The sequence below is a fragment of the Podarcis vaucheri genome (assembly GCF_965113315.1).
Source record: "Podarcis vaucheri genome assembly, chromosome: 1".
Lineage (NCBI taxonomy): Eukaryota > Metazoa > Chordata > Lepidosauria > Squamata > Lacertidae > Podarcis > Podarcis vaucheri.
In genome coordinates, this window is record NC_138759.1 from 76,046,045 (window position 1) to 76,066,252 (window position 20,208).

The 20,208-nt window shown below is 42.0% G+C and overlaps 1 protein-coding gene across 3 annotated transcripts in view; it reads right to left on the reverse strand.

Moving 5' to 3' along the window:
* The window catches only part of KCNQ1 (potassium voltage-gated channel subfamily Q member 1), a 307,659-nt gene that overhangs the window by 81,332 nt on the left and 206,119 nt on the right, over positions 1-20,208 (reverse strand). For all 3 annotated transcript variants that reach the window (XM_082193513.1, XM_082193512.1, XM_082193511.1), the window contains 4 exons: positions 18,687-18,762; positions 14,172-14,266; positions 12,556-12,602; positions 11,117-11,178 (listed from right to left, as the gene is read on the reverse strand). In XM_082193513.1, coding sequence (XP_082049639.1) covers positions 11,117-11,178; positions 12,556-12,602; positions 14,172-14,266; positions 18,687-18,762 — 280 coding nt within the window. The remainder of the gene's footprint in view (positions 1-11,116; positions 11,179-12,555; positions 12,603-14,171; positions 14,267-18,686; positions 18,763-20,208) is intronic.

A 20,208-nucleotide genomic window follows, 5' to 3' on the forward strand; every position in this document is an offset into this window, starting at 1 on the left:
CTTTAGCAACTAATCTACACTTAATGACCCACCCAGTGGTATTCAGAATATCACTCATGAAATCACTCAAGATATCCCTCAAGTAATTAAGGAACAAAAGAAGAAAAGGCACACTAATCTAGGAACTTCCTCTCTGCCCAGAACGTTGGAGGCTATACACCACACCCCTCAACAGTATTTATAGGAACTCAAACACCAGATTCTGCTCTGTTCCAGTAACAAGAAGCCGAAAGCACCAGCCTGAAGATGACGAGTGAGACCTCGTCGAAACATCACCCAGACACCCCGACTCTTACACGGGAAGACACCCGAAGACACCAAAACCTGCATATATATATATATATATATATATATATATATATATATATATATGCTTTCGTAGATTTTCACGGGTACAGGAATGCAGGTTTTGGTGTCTTCGGGTGTCTTCCCGTGTAAGAGTCGGGGTGTCTGTGCGACGTTTCGACGAGGTCTCACTCGTCATCTTCAGGCTGGTGCTTTCGGCTTCTTGTTACTGGAACAGAGCAGTCTGTGGAGAGGGTCTGGGTTTGGGTCTGGTGTGGTTGATTGGTGACGGCGTTCTGTGTGCCTCTGGTTCTGGTGTCGGTTTTTGTGGGGAGGGCTAATTTCCAGATGTCTGGCAGGCGGGACGTGTCGTCACGCTTGTTCATGTTGTGAGGGTGTTTCTCTATCTCGATGGCTTCCATGATTATTCTCTTCAGGCTGGTGCTTTCGGCTTCTTGTTACTGGAACAGAGCAGAGTCTGGTGTTTGAGTCCCGCCTGCCAGACATCTGGAAATTAGCCCTCCCCACAAAAACCGACACCAGAACCAGAGGCACACAGAACGCCGTCACCAATCAACCACACCAGACCCAAACCCAGACCCTCTCCACAGACATATTACAGACTCCATCCAGTAGCCAAACTATAGTGGCACCTCCGGATGCTGCACCCCCCTGCAATCCCTACACAGATCTGGCTGGCACAAAGCACAAAACCACAGCTCGCCCCTATACACGAAGCCAAGCCAGAGCACAACTAAATGCAGCACAGCCATCTTCTCAGAAAAACTCTTCACAAGCTCAAGAGGTCAAGACACGAAAGCTTTAGCAACTAATCTACACTTAATGACCCACCCAGTGGTATTCAGAATATCACTCATGAAATCACTCAAGATATCCCTCAAGTAATTAAGGAACAAAAGAAGAAAAGGCACACTAATCTAGGAACTTCCTCTCTGCCCAGAACGTTGGAGGCTATACACCACACCCCTCAACAGTATTTATAGGAACTCAAACACCAGATTCTGCTCTGTTCCAGTAACAAGAAGCCGAAAGCACCAGCCTGAAGATGACGAGTGAGACCTCGTCGAAACGTCGCACAGACACCCCGACTCTTACACGGGAAGACACCCGAAGACACCAAAACCTGCATTCCTGTACCCGTGAAAATCTACGAAAGCAAATATATATATATATATATATATATATATATATATATATATATATATATATAAAATTCTAAACTCAATTTGACTTAGCGCTGATGAGCATTGCAACACATGAAAGGGAGCAGAAATTAGTCTCCTGCTAGCTGGCTATCTGAAGGGCTGGTCTGGAACTTCCTCATTAAGAAACAGGAAAGAACCTAGCAATTTTCCATAACCGGATTGCTCTAAAACTACCTAAAGCAAGATAATGTGGTAAGCTTGTCTTTATCTCTTTGCTTCCCCTTGGCATTTTAGTTCCACTTCAGATCCCCATTCTTTGAAGATGCTATCTAGCTAGTTAGAAAGAGGCACAAGGACTCTGAATCATGATATGTATAGTCTAAGCACTTAACTAAGGAAATGTGCTGCCTGACACAGACCAAGAGGGCCATGACAGGCTAAAGGAATTTCCAGCTACAGAATTCCTTGCTCTACTGCATCTATTGTCTTAAAATTTCCAGAAATGGGACAGAAGCTTCATTTAGAGATTTCATAACCACACACCTGCGATGGTGCGGATGATAAATGCCAGGTATCTAAATACTTTATCAGTGGGGGCACTATTCAAAGAGTACTTTTGTGAAATGATGCCAGCCTGCCCAAGCATTCTTCAGTCTAGCCTCAGAAAACATAGAAACCGACTTAACATTAAAATATTTATTTGCTAGTCAAATACTGGGCCCCAAATCTCTTCTCCCAGATATTTGTCCTTTTTATCCAACACTGTAGTACATTAAAACTATTTTTCCCTTTGACATTTACATTGACCCCTCCATTCCCCAATCACCTGTTTTTCTCAAGTGTCCTTCTTCACTTTGCTTAAGAGATTGGTATCATTTGGGATCTCTACTCAAGTATTTTATATTACCACTCTAAGTTAGCAGATTTTTCAGTTTGGCTGTGTTCCCTTTTAAGGCAGTGTTTGAAATCATAAAAAGTACTAAACAAGGAAGCATGAATTTGTGATTCATGTATATCATTATTTCCCTTTAGGTGCCTCCATTATATACCTTTAGGCACCAGGTGAAAATGTTCCTCTTTAACCATGCCTTGGGCTGACTGACATCCAATGCCCTTTTAAAATGTGTTGTAGAAGCGAGGATTACTGGGTTGTCTTTGTTTTTATTTGTATTATATATTTTCTGTTTTTTTTTTTTATATATTGTGCTTTTATGTTGTGAACTGCCCTGAGATCTACAGGTATAGGACAGTATACAAAATTGATAAATAAATGAATACATATTGTGTTAAGTGGGGAACTCATATATCTTACTGTGGGAGAGATATACTTTTTTTTTTGCTTTGCTTTGCTTTCCACAGAAAATGCTTCCTCTAGGGACTTCCGGGTTGGCGCGATCTGGAAATGGCGGATTCCCTCCGAGCTCCGGAGGGAATCGGCTCAGCGGTGGATGGGTCTTTGCCGTGCCGGCGACACGGGGACCCTTAAAAACCGCAGGCGCGGAAGCCTGCGGACTGAAGACTCGGCGGGTGCCTTAAGCGCCCCCCCTGATTCGCGAAGAGCCTTTTTAAAGGCTATGGAGGGGATACGGGGGACGGCGCGGCACTGAGAGTCGATCGCTACCGCCGCTGAGCGAAGCCGCGAGCCATAACTGGAGAGCGCTGACTTCCTTCCTTGAAATTTGGACTGAAAAAAAGAACCCGTGAGTAATCTGGAACTGAACTTTAAAAATTTTATCTTCTGAATTTGAGACGACCGGGGGGTGTGCTAAAAGGAAGTCCCCACCCCCCCCTTGCAGACGATCCAGAGCAATGATATAAGAGCTAAGCTGGAGTGCCTACCCTGTAAAGGGTGAGTTTTAAAAGGTCAATAACTTCCAAGATTTGAAAAGGCAAATTTGAGCAGGAGAGTGGAGTGTTGGAGAGACTTCGTTTTGTTGTATACAACCCTCCCTCCCGGGCCCGGGAGCGACCTGCTTTGGAGCCTGTATAGAGGAGCAGAATTTGACAGCTGTTAAAGCTGTCAATTGGACTGTTAATAGTGGAAAAATTGCTATTTAAGATCTCTCCGGATTAAAAGGAGTTACAATTGAATCAAAATTGTTGGAAACAAAGAAACAATAACAGGACAGAGGATTGTTGGAGAAAAGAACATTAAGTAACCAGATTCCCTCTAGGGGGAATTCTGTGGAATTACAATGGCTGTGGGTGGAAAGATACTGAGAGAAATCGAAAGGATGTTTTCACTGGTGGGAACTTTACAGGAGCAGACTACAGCTATGAGTAAACAACTGATGACCTTGAATTCTGAAACAAGTAGTTCTGCTGAATGTAATGAGGACTTGAGTGAGAAAGAACCCACAGCTGAATTTGAAATAATAAACAAAGAAGAGGAGAAGACAAAACAAGAAAGAGAACAAGTTAAGTGGGAAAACACTAACCAGAAGCTGACATCTGGAGAACACAAGCAAGGAGACTATTGGATTAAGTCCATTTTAAGCCTACGAAAGATACAGAAGACGAAAGTGGAGGCCCCGGGAGTTTATGGAATTCAGGAACTTGAAATAAAGAAGTACAATTGGGGCCTCCACACAGACTTTGATTTTGATTATCATCAAGACTCAGGCCTTGTGGAAACTCTTCAACAGTTGTCTCTAAATATGGGAAGAGACTATGGACTGATTGGATTGATTGTGAAGGAGCTCTTTCGAGACTCGATGACCGACAAAAAGGACTACCAACAAAACCGGCGGAGAGGGACTGAAAGAGATTTGAGAGCCTCGGACGTGCGGAACCCAGGCTAATAACTGTTATTTTGGACATGTTTTGGGAAAGGACGCAAACCGGGGATGGGAGGGAGGGAAGCATTTAAATTCAAACAACACTCAAGACCAGGGGGTTTAGTTAATAAGAAAATTATTCAAGAAAAAATGAGAAATCGACGGAAGAGAATTGGGGTCCAACTTAGGGAAAATTTATTTTTGTTTTTCTTTATAAAAGGATTAATATTAAGATGAAAAGGAAATGCTAACTTGCTGACATAAATCTGGGAATAGGGAGGCAAGGGTGGGGGTGGGGGGAAGTCAAGGACTAGGGTTAGAAAATAAGATGTTAGGAAATTGTACATGTTTGTCGTCTTTCATGTTTGTTTTGGTGTTTTGTGTTTTGTTTTTGTCTATATAAAATGTGAAAACCCAATAATTTTTTTTTTAAAAAAAGAAAATGCTTCCTCTGTTGTTGCTTGTTTGTAAGGTCCAAATCTGCCCCTGAACAGCACTCCTCTTTGGTTAGCTTACTTGTTAAAAATATATATCTATAACAATCTATCTATCTATCTATCTATCTATCTACCTATCTGTTTTTTTCTCTCTCTCTATATATATATATACACACACACACAAACCCCAAAAACCTGTATGGTTTTTCTATCTCACCGCTTTTAAACCATAGATTCCATAGCTGTTGGTAATCACATTCTTCTTGACCAATAACATTCTCTTTGGCTAGTAATCTCTCTTAAATCTTATCATTAACTTCACAAACACATCTGTCTTGCAGCATTTCCAAATGTCTTAGACACTTCATTTAATTTTATCTGATCAGCTACATCTACTGCTACAGCCTCATCTTGCCTTAGTATTCTGTTATGTAATGTAAAACATACCACAATAAATACTTGACTTGGGGGGTTTAGTGTTCCATTTAAACGTTTTGTAAAACACTGCATGTCTCCCCACCCCTGCCCTTCATGTCTTTGGGACTGCAACAGATTTATCAAGAAATAACATGCACCCCTCTAGCAGTCACTGAGAACTTTAAACTCTAGCTGTTTCTAGAAAGTAATCTCATTAGCTAGAAATCATGAATAATTTTCCATATGTTGCTGCCAACCCTTCGCTGCACTATACTCAACCGTTTTCTATAATATACAGTTCCGTTTTCTCTTTCACCATCCTACAAAAACAACAAGCAAGCTCCATGCAGCCTAACAAGTAACAGGCTGCAGAAATAAAAATTAAAAATGGAGTTGAAACTCCACCTTAATTATATTGAAAGCAAAAGGTCAAGTGTGCAGCATAGCTCTATCCCATAATAGCCTTTAAACCTTTATTAATCATTGTATTATCACAGGGGATTATATCTTGTTTCCACTCAAACTAACAGTTTCAGTGGTGGGAAAAGCTTCCAGATTCCTTCACAGTGAAACTCACCTACTCCCACCTTTGTCAAATGTCACAAAGCTTTCACTGCCACAAAACGAAAGACTCTGTGAGGTGTGAATTGAACATGAGAGAAACAGAATTTTCCTGCTGCTTCCTTGGTTTTTGGCTACAGAATTGGAATCCAAAAGGGTGTTTTAGGTACAGCCAAGGGCTTGTACCTGCTCATGAGGTCATTAAAGACCCATTCCATAGCATAAGCTATCTTGAACCTTGGTTTGCCCTGTGTTTGGCAGTGTGTGCACTTTTTTGAAATTCTGGATTTGAAAGCCCTCTTGGGCATATAGAATTAGTTGTGCAGCGATTTGGAAATTGTTTAAAATCTCCCGTTAGGTCCAATCACTTTCTCTATTGTCCTACATATTATACACCAGATCCAGGACTGTCAGAACAGGGCTGGGAGCTATGGGGCAAAACAAAAGAAACATTAAAAATCCAGGGTGCAAGAAATGGAACTCTGTTAGAACAGGCAATAAAAGACATCAAAAGAAAATTGTGTATGTTTCTTGAACTATGTAGGTCCTGAGCAGTCAGGGTACAAATGCCTTATCTCCTGCTCTGAAGGGTAGAACTCGAATCAATGGATTCGAGGTACAAGAAAGGAGATTCCAACTAAACATATGGAAAAACTTTCTGACGGTAAGAGCTATTTGACAGTAGAACCGTCTCCCAGTGAGGTTGAGGACTCTCCTTCCTCAACCTCTAAACAGAGGTTGGATGGCCATCTGTCTTGGATGCTTTAGCTGAGATTCCTGCATTGCAGGGGGTTGGACTACATGACCCTTGGGTCCCTTCGAACTCTAGGATTCTATGCTTCTATGATCTTCTGCACCACTGGCACTCTGCAAGTCTGGCTGACTGAGCTCTGTTCTTCAAGGTCAGCATCTAGGTTGTAGTGCAGTCTTCTCAACCCTGGGTCCCCATGTGTTGTTGGCCTACAACTCCCATCATCCCTAGCGACCAGGACCAGTGGTCAGGGATGATGGGAGTTGTAGCCCAACAACATATGGGGACCTGAGGCTGAGAAAGGCCCTTGAAGTGCTAACTTACAGAGAGTAAAACTTTGCCATGTACCTACAAACCGAACCCTCATACTCACACATGATTATTTAATTGTACCAGTTCTGTGCTCACTGTATCTTGTGGCTTTGTTGGACGTAAACAGGCAAGAGACCAGTCCAGGTAGAAGCATCCAGGCATAAACCGCAGAACGTAAACACACACTGAGATGCACATCTTTCTGTTTTCAAAACCACTGTCTCGATATGTCCTGAAAAGCACAGCTTACTCCACAAAGGAAATATTTTGGAAGTATACTTCCTTTTCCTCTTCTCTTGAGATGCCCTTCCTTCTAAGCAATCAAAAGCTTGTAACGAATGAGTTCTCTGATCTTCTAACTCTTGTTTCGCAACTGAGAGTCAAACTGTTAACTTGGATTTAACATCGTCGTATAAACAACAAGCTCACTGAATGGAAGAATCTGAAGAGCCAGATTAAATTCCTTGATATAAAAAATAAATTGCTGACAAGGAACCCTGTAAAATGTTGCTAAAGACTGTTGCCAGCAATGTCATCGTAAATCAGACAGGTTCTTAGAAACAGCTCCGCAGCTAACCTAGGTGATGATACAAAAAACAGCCTATTGTTACCGAAAGAGGATTGTATGACACCGCTTGACATTCCATCATACCTCTTACCTGGCCTACAATCAAGTTTCTAATATTGTTCTCTCCCTCCCCCATTCTTTCCTTTGCTTGAGGAAGACTAAAACCATTTTACAGGGATGATGTACACAAGGCACAAGACATTACCCATGCTGAAGGCTAGCATTTATGATATTTATATGAAACAACGGTGTCAAGAAACAGGGAAGGAAAGGCAGTAAGGGAGAGCTGGATTTCCCTTTCTCCAGAGAAGATTCCACTGCAAGCTACAGCCTCTAGTAGTTGTTATGCAAAAGCAGGACAGGCATAAGAGCAGACTCTAACACAGCTCCCTTCTGTGAGGCAGGGCTAGCCACCTATCACCCCTTCCCCCAAATAAATCCATGGGATCTGAATCAGAGATGAAACAAAGGGCAAGTATCTTTTGACATGTTACCTCCTTCACATGGAGGTGGAAGCATCAGTTGCAACACCTCAGTATAGTTCAATCACTTCCCCATGGACCCTACCTTTTTCACCACACCTATATTACAAAATAAAGATGAGAAAATGTTACATTCACAGTCTCCTCTAATGATCCCTATGCGGGGGGGAAATCTTGGTTTTTCCCACTGGGTTAAAAACTGTTGAGGTTTCAGAAAACTTAGAAAAACAAAATTGATTTAATTGTTGAAAGAGGTTCACCCCTCCTTTTACACTTCCTCCCTGCAGACTCAGTGTACCAAGCCTGGTTACTTCCTGAATGAATACAGGCTGCTTTTTATATATGTAACCTAAAACGCTTTGGCATAGTTACAGAAATTAAGAGAAAAAAGGGCCTAGAAGCTACTACTTCCCTAAGCATTGCCGCAGCACTTTAATTTCTAAAGAAAAAAAATTCTTTCCTCCCTCTGACACCCCCCACTTGCGCGCGCGCACACACACACCACACATCACACCATGGAAAGACTAGCTGACTGTTTTCCTAGCCCTTCCCAGTTTTCTTTGAAGACTGTGTAAGGCCCATAATGAATCCGTTTCTTCATGCCCTAGTTCAGCTTGCCCTGCCGGCTTTTAACTCAAATAGTAATTGAACTTAGAAGGAGACCACTGTGGATGAGATGGAACCTGTTTCTTTCATTCCAAAGCAGCCTTCCTTCCTGACCATAGCTCCTGTCGTTTCTCCTAGTAAATCTGAATCATCGTTGCTGTGCCTGCAGGTATCTAACAGGCCACAGTCACAATGAGCAGGGAATAGGATGCAGGATTACATGGGCCCTTGGTCTGACCCAGAAAGGGCCTTTATGTTCTTGATCCCTGACTTAACAGAGCAGTATTACTTCAGTTCAGCCAGGCTCTAGATGCAATTTCATTGCTCCACTAATTCCACTTACGAGATCTGTTTCCCCAATATTTTGTTGGTAGGGGGATGATTGCTGGCAGACTCAACCCTCTTGTGATTTTCATGGACCTGAGATGTGATCAGTTTTTGCTTGCTCTGTTCTCCATGCCTTCCTATAAGAGACTTCTACATGTGCATTAATAGGCACTTTGCACTAGTGGAATAGGGCTGTTGCCTTGAAGCCTTACTAACGGGCTTCCTAGAGGCTTCTGTTGGCCACTATTGGGAAACAAGATGACAAGACTTGATGGACCTGAGATCTGATTCAGAGCAGCAGGGCTCTTCTGACATACAAATGTAAACAGAAGTTGTGTGAAATAGCAGTATGGGAACATTGAACTCAGGTGATGCTATACCAATCAACTCTTTGAAGATACTTCATTAGGATGAATTTAGCCAAGTTGTGATTTGCTTTTGTATCATTTTAAAACAGACTAGATGCCAATACCACATTTAAAATGTAATTTTATCCTTTTTTATATGAGACATGAGAGCCATAGAACCATTTTTAAAATAAAAATATATCTTCATGTACTAATTTATCATAACTACAAGGAATTATTACAGTAGAATAAAACCATTTATATTTTTCTTCTATAGACATATCATTCCCCCACTCTATCTAGACATTCATTTATTCTCATTTTAACTTCACCTTAGATGTAAGAAGATTGCACACAAGAGTTGTGTGGGCTTAGCTTCAAATCCTGCTTTCGTCATCAGTTTATTTTTTAAAATGCTAGACAAAACAGGATTTGAATTATTTAAAAGAATACTGAATCACTTCAAGTTTGTAGCCCTCTCTGCCTGTTTCATTACCTACAGGAACACAGACATAAACAAATAGTTCCCAGAAAAGTAGTGTACTTAAAAAGCAAAACAAAAACACCATTGTTTATTTGCCGGCAGCTTACTAATATCTCCCACTTTTAACTTTTGTTTTCAGGATGTGTTCTACAAAACTGTGAAAACACATTCTAAATATATGTAGGGGTTTTCTGAAGTTGAACATATTTTTCCTAAATCGTAACTCACAATCTAGCATTTTAATAATTATAAAGTCAGGTCATCCATACAGTCACTGTGGCCATTATTTCATCCAGCAGGATGTAATTTACATTTAATAACAACGTGGCTTAACGAAATGTAAGAGCCTAGGTCAGCAGCATCAGACTTGCTGGACAGCAATCAAGGGCCAGATGCAATGCCACTTTCCTCCACCTGCATCGTTAAAATAACTTCTGGGGAAACAAGGTAAAAGTGGTCAAAGGCACGAGTCTCTGCAATGACAGGTGGATCTTGTCCACCTGACTCATCATCAGCTACTTTCTCCCTGTTCACCTTTTAAATATGACAACACACACAACACACACACACGGTCATATTTCAACATCGATTCCACTCCTGCTATATCACTGCCTCCAAGAGGGGATAAAAGAATGGTCCTGTGCCAAGTGATGCTGCCTAGATTCTGATCAGCTCCCCTTGCTTCCATGGCCGTCTCTGCTGAAGTGAAGCATGCCTGAGGTATGTTCCCTGCACCATAACAGTGTACCCTTCCACCACCTTGGTTGCTGCCATCATCACTGTCACATACATAACAATGTAGGAGATAATCTCTCTTGTGGTTATAATGTGCCGGCTGTCTCATCTGGTGTCCTACCAAAGTTTTATAACTTCCTTCCTCTATCCTTGCATCACAAGAATTTTTTGGCATGAATCATAGCCACGCAGGAAAATATGGGGGCCGATGCCAAATGTTGTTGCTTTTGTTGATGAAGTGGTAGCTAAAAGTTCACGGTCACGGAAACAAAAGCAGCACTTGGTCCTTGTTGAAGAGAAGGGAGAGGGAAGACTCATGTAGGTCAGCAATGTTGGCGGCACAAAGCAACAACATGAGATATTTTATTCTTGACAAGTAATTTCAGTAGTATGGCTTCAGATGTCTTGTAACTGGGATGTTTTATTATTGTAGGAAATAAGAATATTTTAGCAGGCAGAAACAAAAAGCCTGTTATGACAGCCGAACTGAAAAGTCAGATAATTTTAATTGACAGCAATCACAAGCAGTCCTCAACTTAATAGTAACATCAACTCCACTTGCAGGTGTAATAAAATACTACATATCACATTCCTCGTTGCTAACAAGGTCCGCCATTTTCCAATAGGAAATAAGTTGTTTATTTGGATTTATCTTTTAACCCCTACAAAACGAAGTTGATTTTTAACTTGTATTTATACATATAGGCTCCTGAATTACTTGTAGCAGTGCCTTAGCTGAGATCAGCCTTAACACACTTATTTAAAAAATATAATCATTAGGCAAAGGCAAGATAATGTTTGTTTGTATGCTTATTTTTGAAAATGTAGAAAGGCACAATACTTTGTCTGATTGAGGCCTACCTTGTCTTCAACTCTGTTCAGCCGGGAACCAATTGTATTAGTCCCTCGGTCTTTGTTTTTTTCTGTATAGAAAGGAACATTTTTAGATGAATATCAGTGTTACAGTAGTATAGAATGAAACCATGTGACTGCATTTAACTAGCCTACCAGAGCTACTTAATTGAACGCTGCTGACAGATGGATAATTTTATTACATTAAGAGCAGCTTTTTCATAGTATTGACCCAAGCCTTCCCTTTTAATGGCTTCTAGTACAGAGTGCTTTCTGCCTTCATACTATGCTTTAAATCATCAGAAAAATTAAAACTACATTCAATTTAGCAAATGTCAATTAAATTAAAGAATAATGTACCAAATTGCTTACAATGGAAGCATACACATAGCCTGGCTTCAGTTATAGAAGACAAGGAATAATGAACACAAGCCGTTTAGTGGATGGCTCCAGGAATGCCCTAGGTGCAGTTGTTACAACACTCACTCACTGGCAAATATTCCCCTGTGTGCTAAAATATATACACATATCCTTTATTTATTCAGAGACTAAAGCGACTGAAACAACTTCCCAATTCTCTTGCACATTTCATATTTGAAATTAGGTAGAAGTGTCTAGGGGGGCAACAGAATCGAGCCAGTTCCCTGGAGGAAGCATCACTGCTGCTTATTAGGGCTGTGTTCAGTGGGGCAGGATGGCAACGAGGCTAAGGCAGTGTGAGCTCATTGGCAGAGCCAGCCGACGCTCCTAGCAGTGTGTCCACACCACCCCAACCTTGCAGCTACCCTGCCCCACCCTGTGCCAACAGTGGCGGAAGCCAGTGCTACAGCACTGCCCCATCCAGAGTCTACCATGAGTGGATAGTACTGGACTGAAACACTGAAACCTGGTGTGCGGCGTGATAGGAGCAAGTTTATTTTCTCCCTCCTTTCAGCTAAGAATCAGGGCAATGTGAGGGATTTATCAGCCCATCAGCAGCATGGTGACATAGCCAAATCTAATTGTCTGTATGCTACTGGAAAGCCATCATGTTCACTGCATGATCCCTGATTAGCTGGGCTCAGGTCAGGTCAGGTGTACAACAGCTCTGAACAAGTCCCAAATCTGTGTGAAGGAGTGGATGATAGAGTTATATTTTATGCGCCTCTTCTTGTGAATCAAGAACCTAATGATAGAAGATTCTGAATAGCATTAATTATGTTCTAGATATTTTCTAGCCTAACAGTTTAATTGTATTATTGCAGCCTGCACAAAGTTGTTGGGCTTGCTGACTGTGCTGCCTGGTTTTCCAAGTAAGGTCAGGCATTTGACCTTTTTATTTTCAGTTCCTAACAAGCTATATGTCAAACAAAACATTAAGTACTATGCATCTACCCTGTGCTCTGTATCGTATGGAAGAGTAGCAATATTTAACACACAGCATATATATGTTTCTAATGGAGACTTACCTGAGACAGAAATAAACAGTGATGGCTTCCCTATAGATTGGTCCAACCTGGTGAGAAAGAAAGTAAACAAGATAAAAATGTCTTCAGATTTAAACAGGGGAACTGAATAACAACAGTTGTTGCTTCTCTAGCCCCGCCCTATGAAGAAAGAAATGCTTGCATAGCTACTGGCTCACTTCTAATGGTCCTTTGAACATTCATCTGGGAATGTCAGAGAGACTGTCTGATCCAAATAGGTCTATGTCTGCAGTCTGCTAATGCTTTCTAAAACTGCACTGGCAGGATTTCACCACTGAAGGAATTCAGCTTTTATTGAAAGAATTTGTGTGTGGAATTCAAAGGCTTAACTAAAAACAAGTCCACTGGCATTCATTGTTATAGATTGTTTATTCTTTTCCTGTTTGCTTTACACAATCCTACCCATTTTTTTTAAAGCTCTGGTTTTTGTTCTGCCATATCCAAAGGCCCAGGAAAGGTAACAGCCAACATGTATTACTTAATGCAGGGTGTGTGTCCTTGTTCCTGAAGGCCTCACAACCACAGGCAGAAATGGCATAGTATGTAAATAGTCCAGGGTCCTGCCATGCACTCACATTTCCTAGCCCTGCTTCTATTGCAAAATTCTTCTTTCTTATTCCTGAGAGTGAAATTAGACAATGTAAGACAAATGCAAAGTTTCAATCCCATGTTTACCTCCTAATGCTTAATGTGGGGAACATGTATTGGGGAAACCAGCAGGAAGGAGGGAATTGCTTAGACCTTCCCTATACAATAAATTTCTGCCTGCAACCCTTTCCCTCAACCCCCTTTTCCTGCTTACTTCCCTCCCGAAGCCCAGCTGGGGAAAGAGACCTGTGAGAAGGATTCATGCGGAAGAGTGGATATGTAGAAGGATGCTTCTTCTTACCTGTATCATCATTAACTAGCAAATGAATGCTTCCTAGCCTAACATGTCCTTTCACCTTGACTGGCTAAGTAGCCCTTCAAAACCAAGTCATCTCCACATCATCCCTCATTTCTGTTTTCTCCCTGTCCATGTCCATCATCACCTTGGCACACATGCTTGCACAGATGCTATGGCCGACATCTTTGATGCTTTACTTCATTCTGTTACCCAGATTGCTGATCCAGATCTGTAAGCCCATTAGAGCAGCTGACAATTTCTCTATTGCAGTGGGTGGGGAGATTGTGGTTCTTCAGATAATGATGTATTCCAACTCCTTTCGGCCATGACCACTGGTAGCAAAATGGAAAGGGGGCATCCCCTCTGCCGCCGGCTGAACCCTTGCTTGCTGGAGTTGTGAGGAGGTGGCAGCTTTTGGGGAGATATTGTGAGACCTCTCCGGAAGCCACCACTTTTCCTTGCTCCTCTGGTGGTAGGGGCAGGGACAGGTGGGGTGCCCACAGGGGCACCACCCCTCAGGATTCCTCTGCCTGAGGCAGCTGCCTCAGTCTGGCTTATGGGTGGGCCAGCCCTACTGATGGGGAGTTGGAACTCAAGAACATCTGGAGGAGCACAGGTTCTTCACTGTTGCCTTGATTCTGCAGGATTCATCATGCAGCTATTATTTTCCAGAATTACTTATCTGTTTGGGCAGCTAAATTCTGTTCCATACCTTCTCTGAAGCTCTTTTATTCGCACCATTAAGTTGAGATGTCCCTGAGAGTATTGTTCTATAACGTCACGTACATCATATGGCTTTCTAGCTTGCTGTAAAAATAAGAGAGAATTAAATACTTGTTAAATCACATAATGCATATCAGGTCACATATTCTCGATTGACAACAGAAAGACTTGGAAGTTAACTTTTTTCTTTCTGTGCTGGCTCACCATGTCGACTTACAACAAAGCTTAAAAATAATCAAGCCTAAAGGAGAGAAAACTTCCAAAACAAATAAAACAACAAAAGTGAAAGAAGAAATCAACTGCAGCATAAAAACACTGGAAAAGAAGATGGTGGCAAAATCAGACATTGATCAGGCCAAAGGCCTGCCAGATGAAGGGATTTCTTGTGGCAGGTAGTACAGCAATAACAAAGAAGGCCTTCTCATGCATTCCTGTCAACAGCACTGCAGGGGTGCACTTACCACAGTGACCATGGCCATGTAGAATCAAGTCTGTTCCTTCTGGGATAGGTTTTTGGTTATTCTAAGGCAGCCTTCCCCAACATGGTGCCCACAGATGTTCTGGAATACTAGTGCTGTGCTAGCTGGGGCTGACGGAATTGTAGTCCAAAACATCTGGACAGCAGCAGACTAGGGAAGGCTGTTCTAAAGTGTGATAAAATGGTGGGAGTTGGCATTCATACAGATTTGTACTGCCCACCTGGTATTCTGTGCTTTGCCATACTTTTCTGGTTGGGAAAGGTGGTTTTAAGAATGCTTTTAAAAACCCTTTCATAATTTTATAAATGTTTCAATAATTTTCCCCTTCTGCCTTTAAAACCAAGTGCTTTAGTAACCATAAATACAGTAGAAAAATTAAGGATGAAAAAATAATAATGTAAACCAATGCATATAAAACACCTCTTAAAATTACCATAACAGATTTATACACATGAAAATTCACTACCTTTAGGTCTCTTGCGCTACAAGCCAGTGGTATATGCAAGCGTTTGGTAAGCTAGGACATGATCCACAGGGCTGATTTGTTTTAGCACTGATAGTATAGCACACCGAACAAAATTGAATATTTAGTGCTATGGTGAGCTAACAGTCCAATCCTCTTGCAGCAACTACAAGTAGGAGAGGTCCCATACGGCGCAGCAGAGCCCTGTTTGCTCCCTACACCATGTGTGTACCAGGCCGTTAGGGAATGGGAGACCAGTGTATGACTCCAGTCTTCCTGTCCAGGTCCCTTTGTTCTGCTCAGTCAAGGAACATAAGCTTCAAGGAGAAGCATTTTCCAAGTAGGAAAAACACAATGATGATGTGGCTCCCACACAGATATGTCATGTATAAACATCAGGGATAAAGCTCCCTAGGATGTCTAATCACATGCAATATGTATTACTAGTAAAACCAAATATAGTCCATAGGTTTTGGAAACGGTCATTTATCCAGACACAAGTTAAGTAGTTTTTAGTCCCACTTAGATCAGGGACTTAGGCAAGTGCTTAACTCTCTTGCTTAAATCAATGGGACTTAAAAGCACTTCAGCTGGCTGGAATGTGCCCCCTGGGGAAAGCTACACACGTCTCAAAACCCCCCTGCATGTCCCAAGGTGACCCAGTAAGAATCATTGCCCAAGTGGGGATCCGGATTTGGGCCTCCCCAGTCCTAGTCCGGCATTCAACACACTTTACAACATTTTGGTTCCAGCTGATGGTTTTGTGAATTGTGTAAACTGGCATGTGGCAAGGACAGTTTCAGCAGATTCAAACAGCCATTTTAATGTGGAAAGCTCACAAGCTGAGATGGCTGCCCCTGCCGCCACACTTATTTAAGTTGTCTTTTTTGTATGTTAACATGGTCAAAGGATATTTTTTGTGTGGGGGGGGGGGGCGGAAACCTTGCAAGTGCATTTCAAACAACAGAATTCACTGGCATCGTCTTGGCCAGTCACCATTAGGGATTGTGTAAGTGCGCACAGACGTTGCTTTGCAGTCCCCAGCCCTTAATATTGATGGCAACAAACTTCCTGCACTGTGTTTCCCATTACCTATTCTTTGCTTTATTCCCCCTTCCCCTTCTCCAATTAGGAACACTGCTGATGGTAATAATTACATTAAATGAGTTAGAATTTTCTGCATAATGTGCAGGAGAAGTGTTTGCAGAAGGCACAGCAGAGAATGGCATGCATTAAATATGTGCCCAGCTGCTGCTTACTGTTCCTACTATCTGGTTGTGTGCGCAGCAGCTGCATGGCATGGTGTTTCCCTCAGAGCCAGAGTGGGAAAGAAAAGAGGGAAGTTGAAGCTGCAGGAAATTCTGAGGAGTGTAACCAAACAATGGCCAAGTACAAGCGTGTGCAACATTCTTTGAAGTACAAAGAACTTTGAACTATCTTGTTTGCCAGAAAGCCCTCTGAAGTGATTACAGAAAATTACATACACAATTCCTGATTGATAGTAAGGTAACTGAATTACGTATAAAGTACAGCACAGTTTGCGGTAACACTTTGAAATATAAAGCTATAAATACATCAAGAGCGTCTGGTGACATCATTGTAAAAGCCACAACAGACATGTCAGTTGCCCCTGTCATCAATGGAACTCCAAAATAAACTTTGTTCACCACGTACAGCAGCTTTTCGTACTCATTTTCAGCATGAAGTACATGGGTACAAGACAACCTTTTAATGGAATACCTATCCTGCTAATGAATGCATTATCTTTTAAAAAAACACTTCTAAAATCTTGATAACAGAATTTGGATACTACTACAACAACAACAACTACTACCGGTGGGGAGAACCAGGCCACACAGAAGCAGCTATAAAGGCAGCTTGCTGATGACTTTTTCCATAAACTTTTTGGAGTTTAGGGTGACCAGTGGTGGTGTGGCCAGGGGCAGCTCATCCTGCTTCACTGCTTGAGGTGAAACGGGAATGTGCTGCCCCCCACCCTGCTGCTATCCCACTCCCTCGCCGCTGCCCTGCCGCCAGCGCCTCTCTTACCTGCACTGCGTGGCACCGCCCGCAAAGTGCCAGCAGAGGCACTGACTTCCAGTGAGATCTTGAATGATCTCGCTGAAGTCTTGTGAGATTTCAGTAACATCTCACCAGAAACCAGTACCGCTTCTCCACTAGTGGTGGAGGCAGCGGGGCGGGTGGTGGAGGCAAAAGTCCGCCCCTTGGACTTTTGCCGCTCCAGAGGGGCAGTTGACCCTGCCTCATCACTGGGCCAGGCCTGGGTGTGGTACTAAAGTGCCCCCCGTCCCAGGCAACCCATACTTCTGCTTGTCACCAATGTGACCTACAAGAAAGTGGATTTTTGCAGCTTCAGCCTCACCACAGCAGTCATCTCCGCTTGCTTTACTTCTCAAACCAACTTTCAAGTCTATGTGGATGGAAAGAAGATCTATCTGAAAGTATGTGAGAAACGTCTCAGAAGCCAGAGAAGTGACTGAATAAGATTTCCACTGGCTGGGGGTGAGGCACCAGTGTTCTGTATAGTTCCATGCCTGTCTCTCCACCTGAATGGCAAAATCAGAAGAAACTACGCAAATTTTAAAAGAAAAGTAAGTATGCAGTGTAAGAGAAAAAACATGCAAAGGAGAAATCACAGAAACCAGCTTTTCTTAAAATAGAAGTTAGATGGCCTGAATGTAGACTTTACATCCAATAGATCCAATAGATGTGTCGATCTCTGTGTCTGAGCATAAGTGTTTAATGAAGGCTTGAACAGAATCATATAGAACTTGCAGGAGGTTACTAGTTATATTCCCAACAAGTTTTCAAGGAACTCAATAACCCTTCCATGAACTGAGCTGTTTTGACTTCTACATATGAATAGTGTGCAGGAAGTGCACAGAACAGAGCAACTTGCTCCCGAAGAACAAACACCTAAAAGCTTATGTGTTCATGGGAACACAGCCTGTTGAGATGCCAGATTGCCAATAACTAAAATAGGCACTGGAAATCAAACCATCAGGATGTTGTAAAAACACGGCTAGCTGGTCCTCTCAGAGCAGGCTTTCCCAGGAGTATGTGTGAGAAAGGTGGCAGAAACCTTCCAGCACGCCTGCAAATTTCTATCCCAGCTTCTTATCAGGACCGCAGCAAGTATGAGATAGAAACAAGGTTAAGGTAGTATGCTAATCTCTAGGCCCACTGAGTCAGCCTGACAATAATATACAGCTCAGAATTAATGAAGACATATGAGAATGTTTGCATTGCAAGGAAAAAGAGATAACAGAAGGTGAAAGGTCAAGTCCATTAGCAGAAAATAACATTTTAATTCATGGTACATTTCAGGGGCTTAGCCTGTTCCCAGTGCATCCACAGTTGACTAACCTGCTGCTAAACAACCACCCTATTCAAGAAGGGAGAGAATAGTGGGTGTAACTCACCATCACTAAAATGAATTGCCTTGGTCTTTTCTTTCTTAAGCCCACAAAAGGAACAATAATAAGCCCAGAAGAATAAAAGAGTTTATTTAGATAAAGCAGCTCACTATTCATCACCTCACCTGAAATTTCTTCTTTGCCACAAAATATTGCATCCGACGTATCACCTTAATGGCAGAACGGTGATGTTCTCGCAAGCTGTGGGAAAAATGAGAAGGGCGAGTTAGACGGAAAAGAGCATCTCTGCCCACATAATAATGATAATGATCCCCAGTAAGTGCTTTGGTAACAAGCGAATGTGTATAAGAGGGACAACAATCCTTCCTGAGGACACAACGTGCTACTATTATTGTGACAAAGGACCAAGCTACTAAAATCCAAAGTGTTTATCTCTACGATTTATACTAGAACTTAATGTCTTTCACGGTATTAAGTAGTGAGGAGAGTATGAAATCTACCCTTGTGTCAAATGAATCCATCCAGTTAGCTTTCCCACCCTTTCCCCCTCAAAAGTAACAGCTATTCATGTTGAAAAGGTAGAGGTTTTGGATTACTGTGCTTGCTGATGCACACAATTCAAGAAAACAAGCACCCTCACATTTTATTTGAACCCCTCCTCCAGCTGGCCTAATAAAGTAGGAAAGGGTGGGTGGGTGCAGCAGCCCTTTATAAAAAGGTTTCCTTCCCACCCCCTTTTCCAAAATATTATCTATCTATCTATCTATCTATCTATCATCTCACAACAGCATTTACGTATGCAATCATGATGAAGCATATCCATATGTGAAAAAGCAAATTAACAAAATGTTGCGTTTATTTCACTGGAATCAGAATATGCTAGAACACTGAGGTTAAAATATTTGTTTGTTTATTTTTGCATTCAACCTTTCCTTCAAGGTTCTCCTTATATTATATTCAAAGCAACCCTGTGAGATAGGTTAGGCTGAAAGTTGGGCCATCCCCAAGCAGGGATCTGAACTCTTGTCCCCTTGGGTCCTAGTCTGGCATACTGATTGCTGCACCACAGTAACTCTCTATTTGTTTTAGAAGCACAACTACATGCAGTAACAAGGAGTCAAAAAGAATACTTGGAAAGAGGTACCGGTATTTATAGTACAGAGACGTAAAGGGTTAAGAGTGCTACAAAGACCTCTGTTCAATTAGTAGGAGAACTAATCTAGAGTATGCGGTTTAAGAGTTGCATTCATTTTGTGGTGCACACCCACTCACCCCAGCCACCAAGTGAAATGTTTATTACATAATATGAATCATCTTTTTTAAAAAAACCAAAAACCAGACAAACCAGAAACCCACCACCATTGCATATCATATTCATTTTAACAGAAGGGAACGGTCTTTGTTCAGCACCCCAGTATGAATTTTGCTGGATGCGTGCCAAGCAAGACTGTTCTTTTCATTCAAGTCAATAATTAATAGCTTCACTAAAGTCAATTTAATGCTGGTGAAAGACAAGAGTGAGGCGACGGTGTTCTGCCCACCAAACAGACACAGTCATGGCAGCGGCGGCAGCACCACAAATGCTCTCGGCAGTAGAGCTTGTGAGGAAAGCACAATCCCTTTTAGTGTCTGGCAGTATCGGCAGAAGAAATGCCCCACTTGGTGCCCCTTGGTCCAAGATGTTGA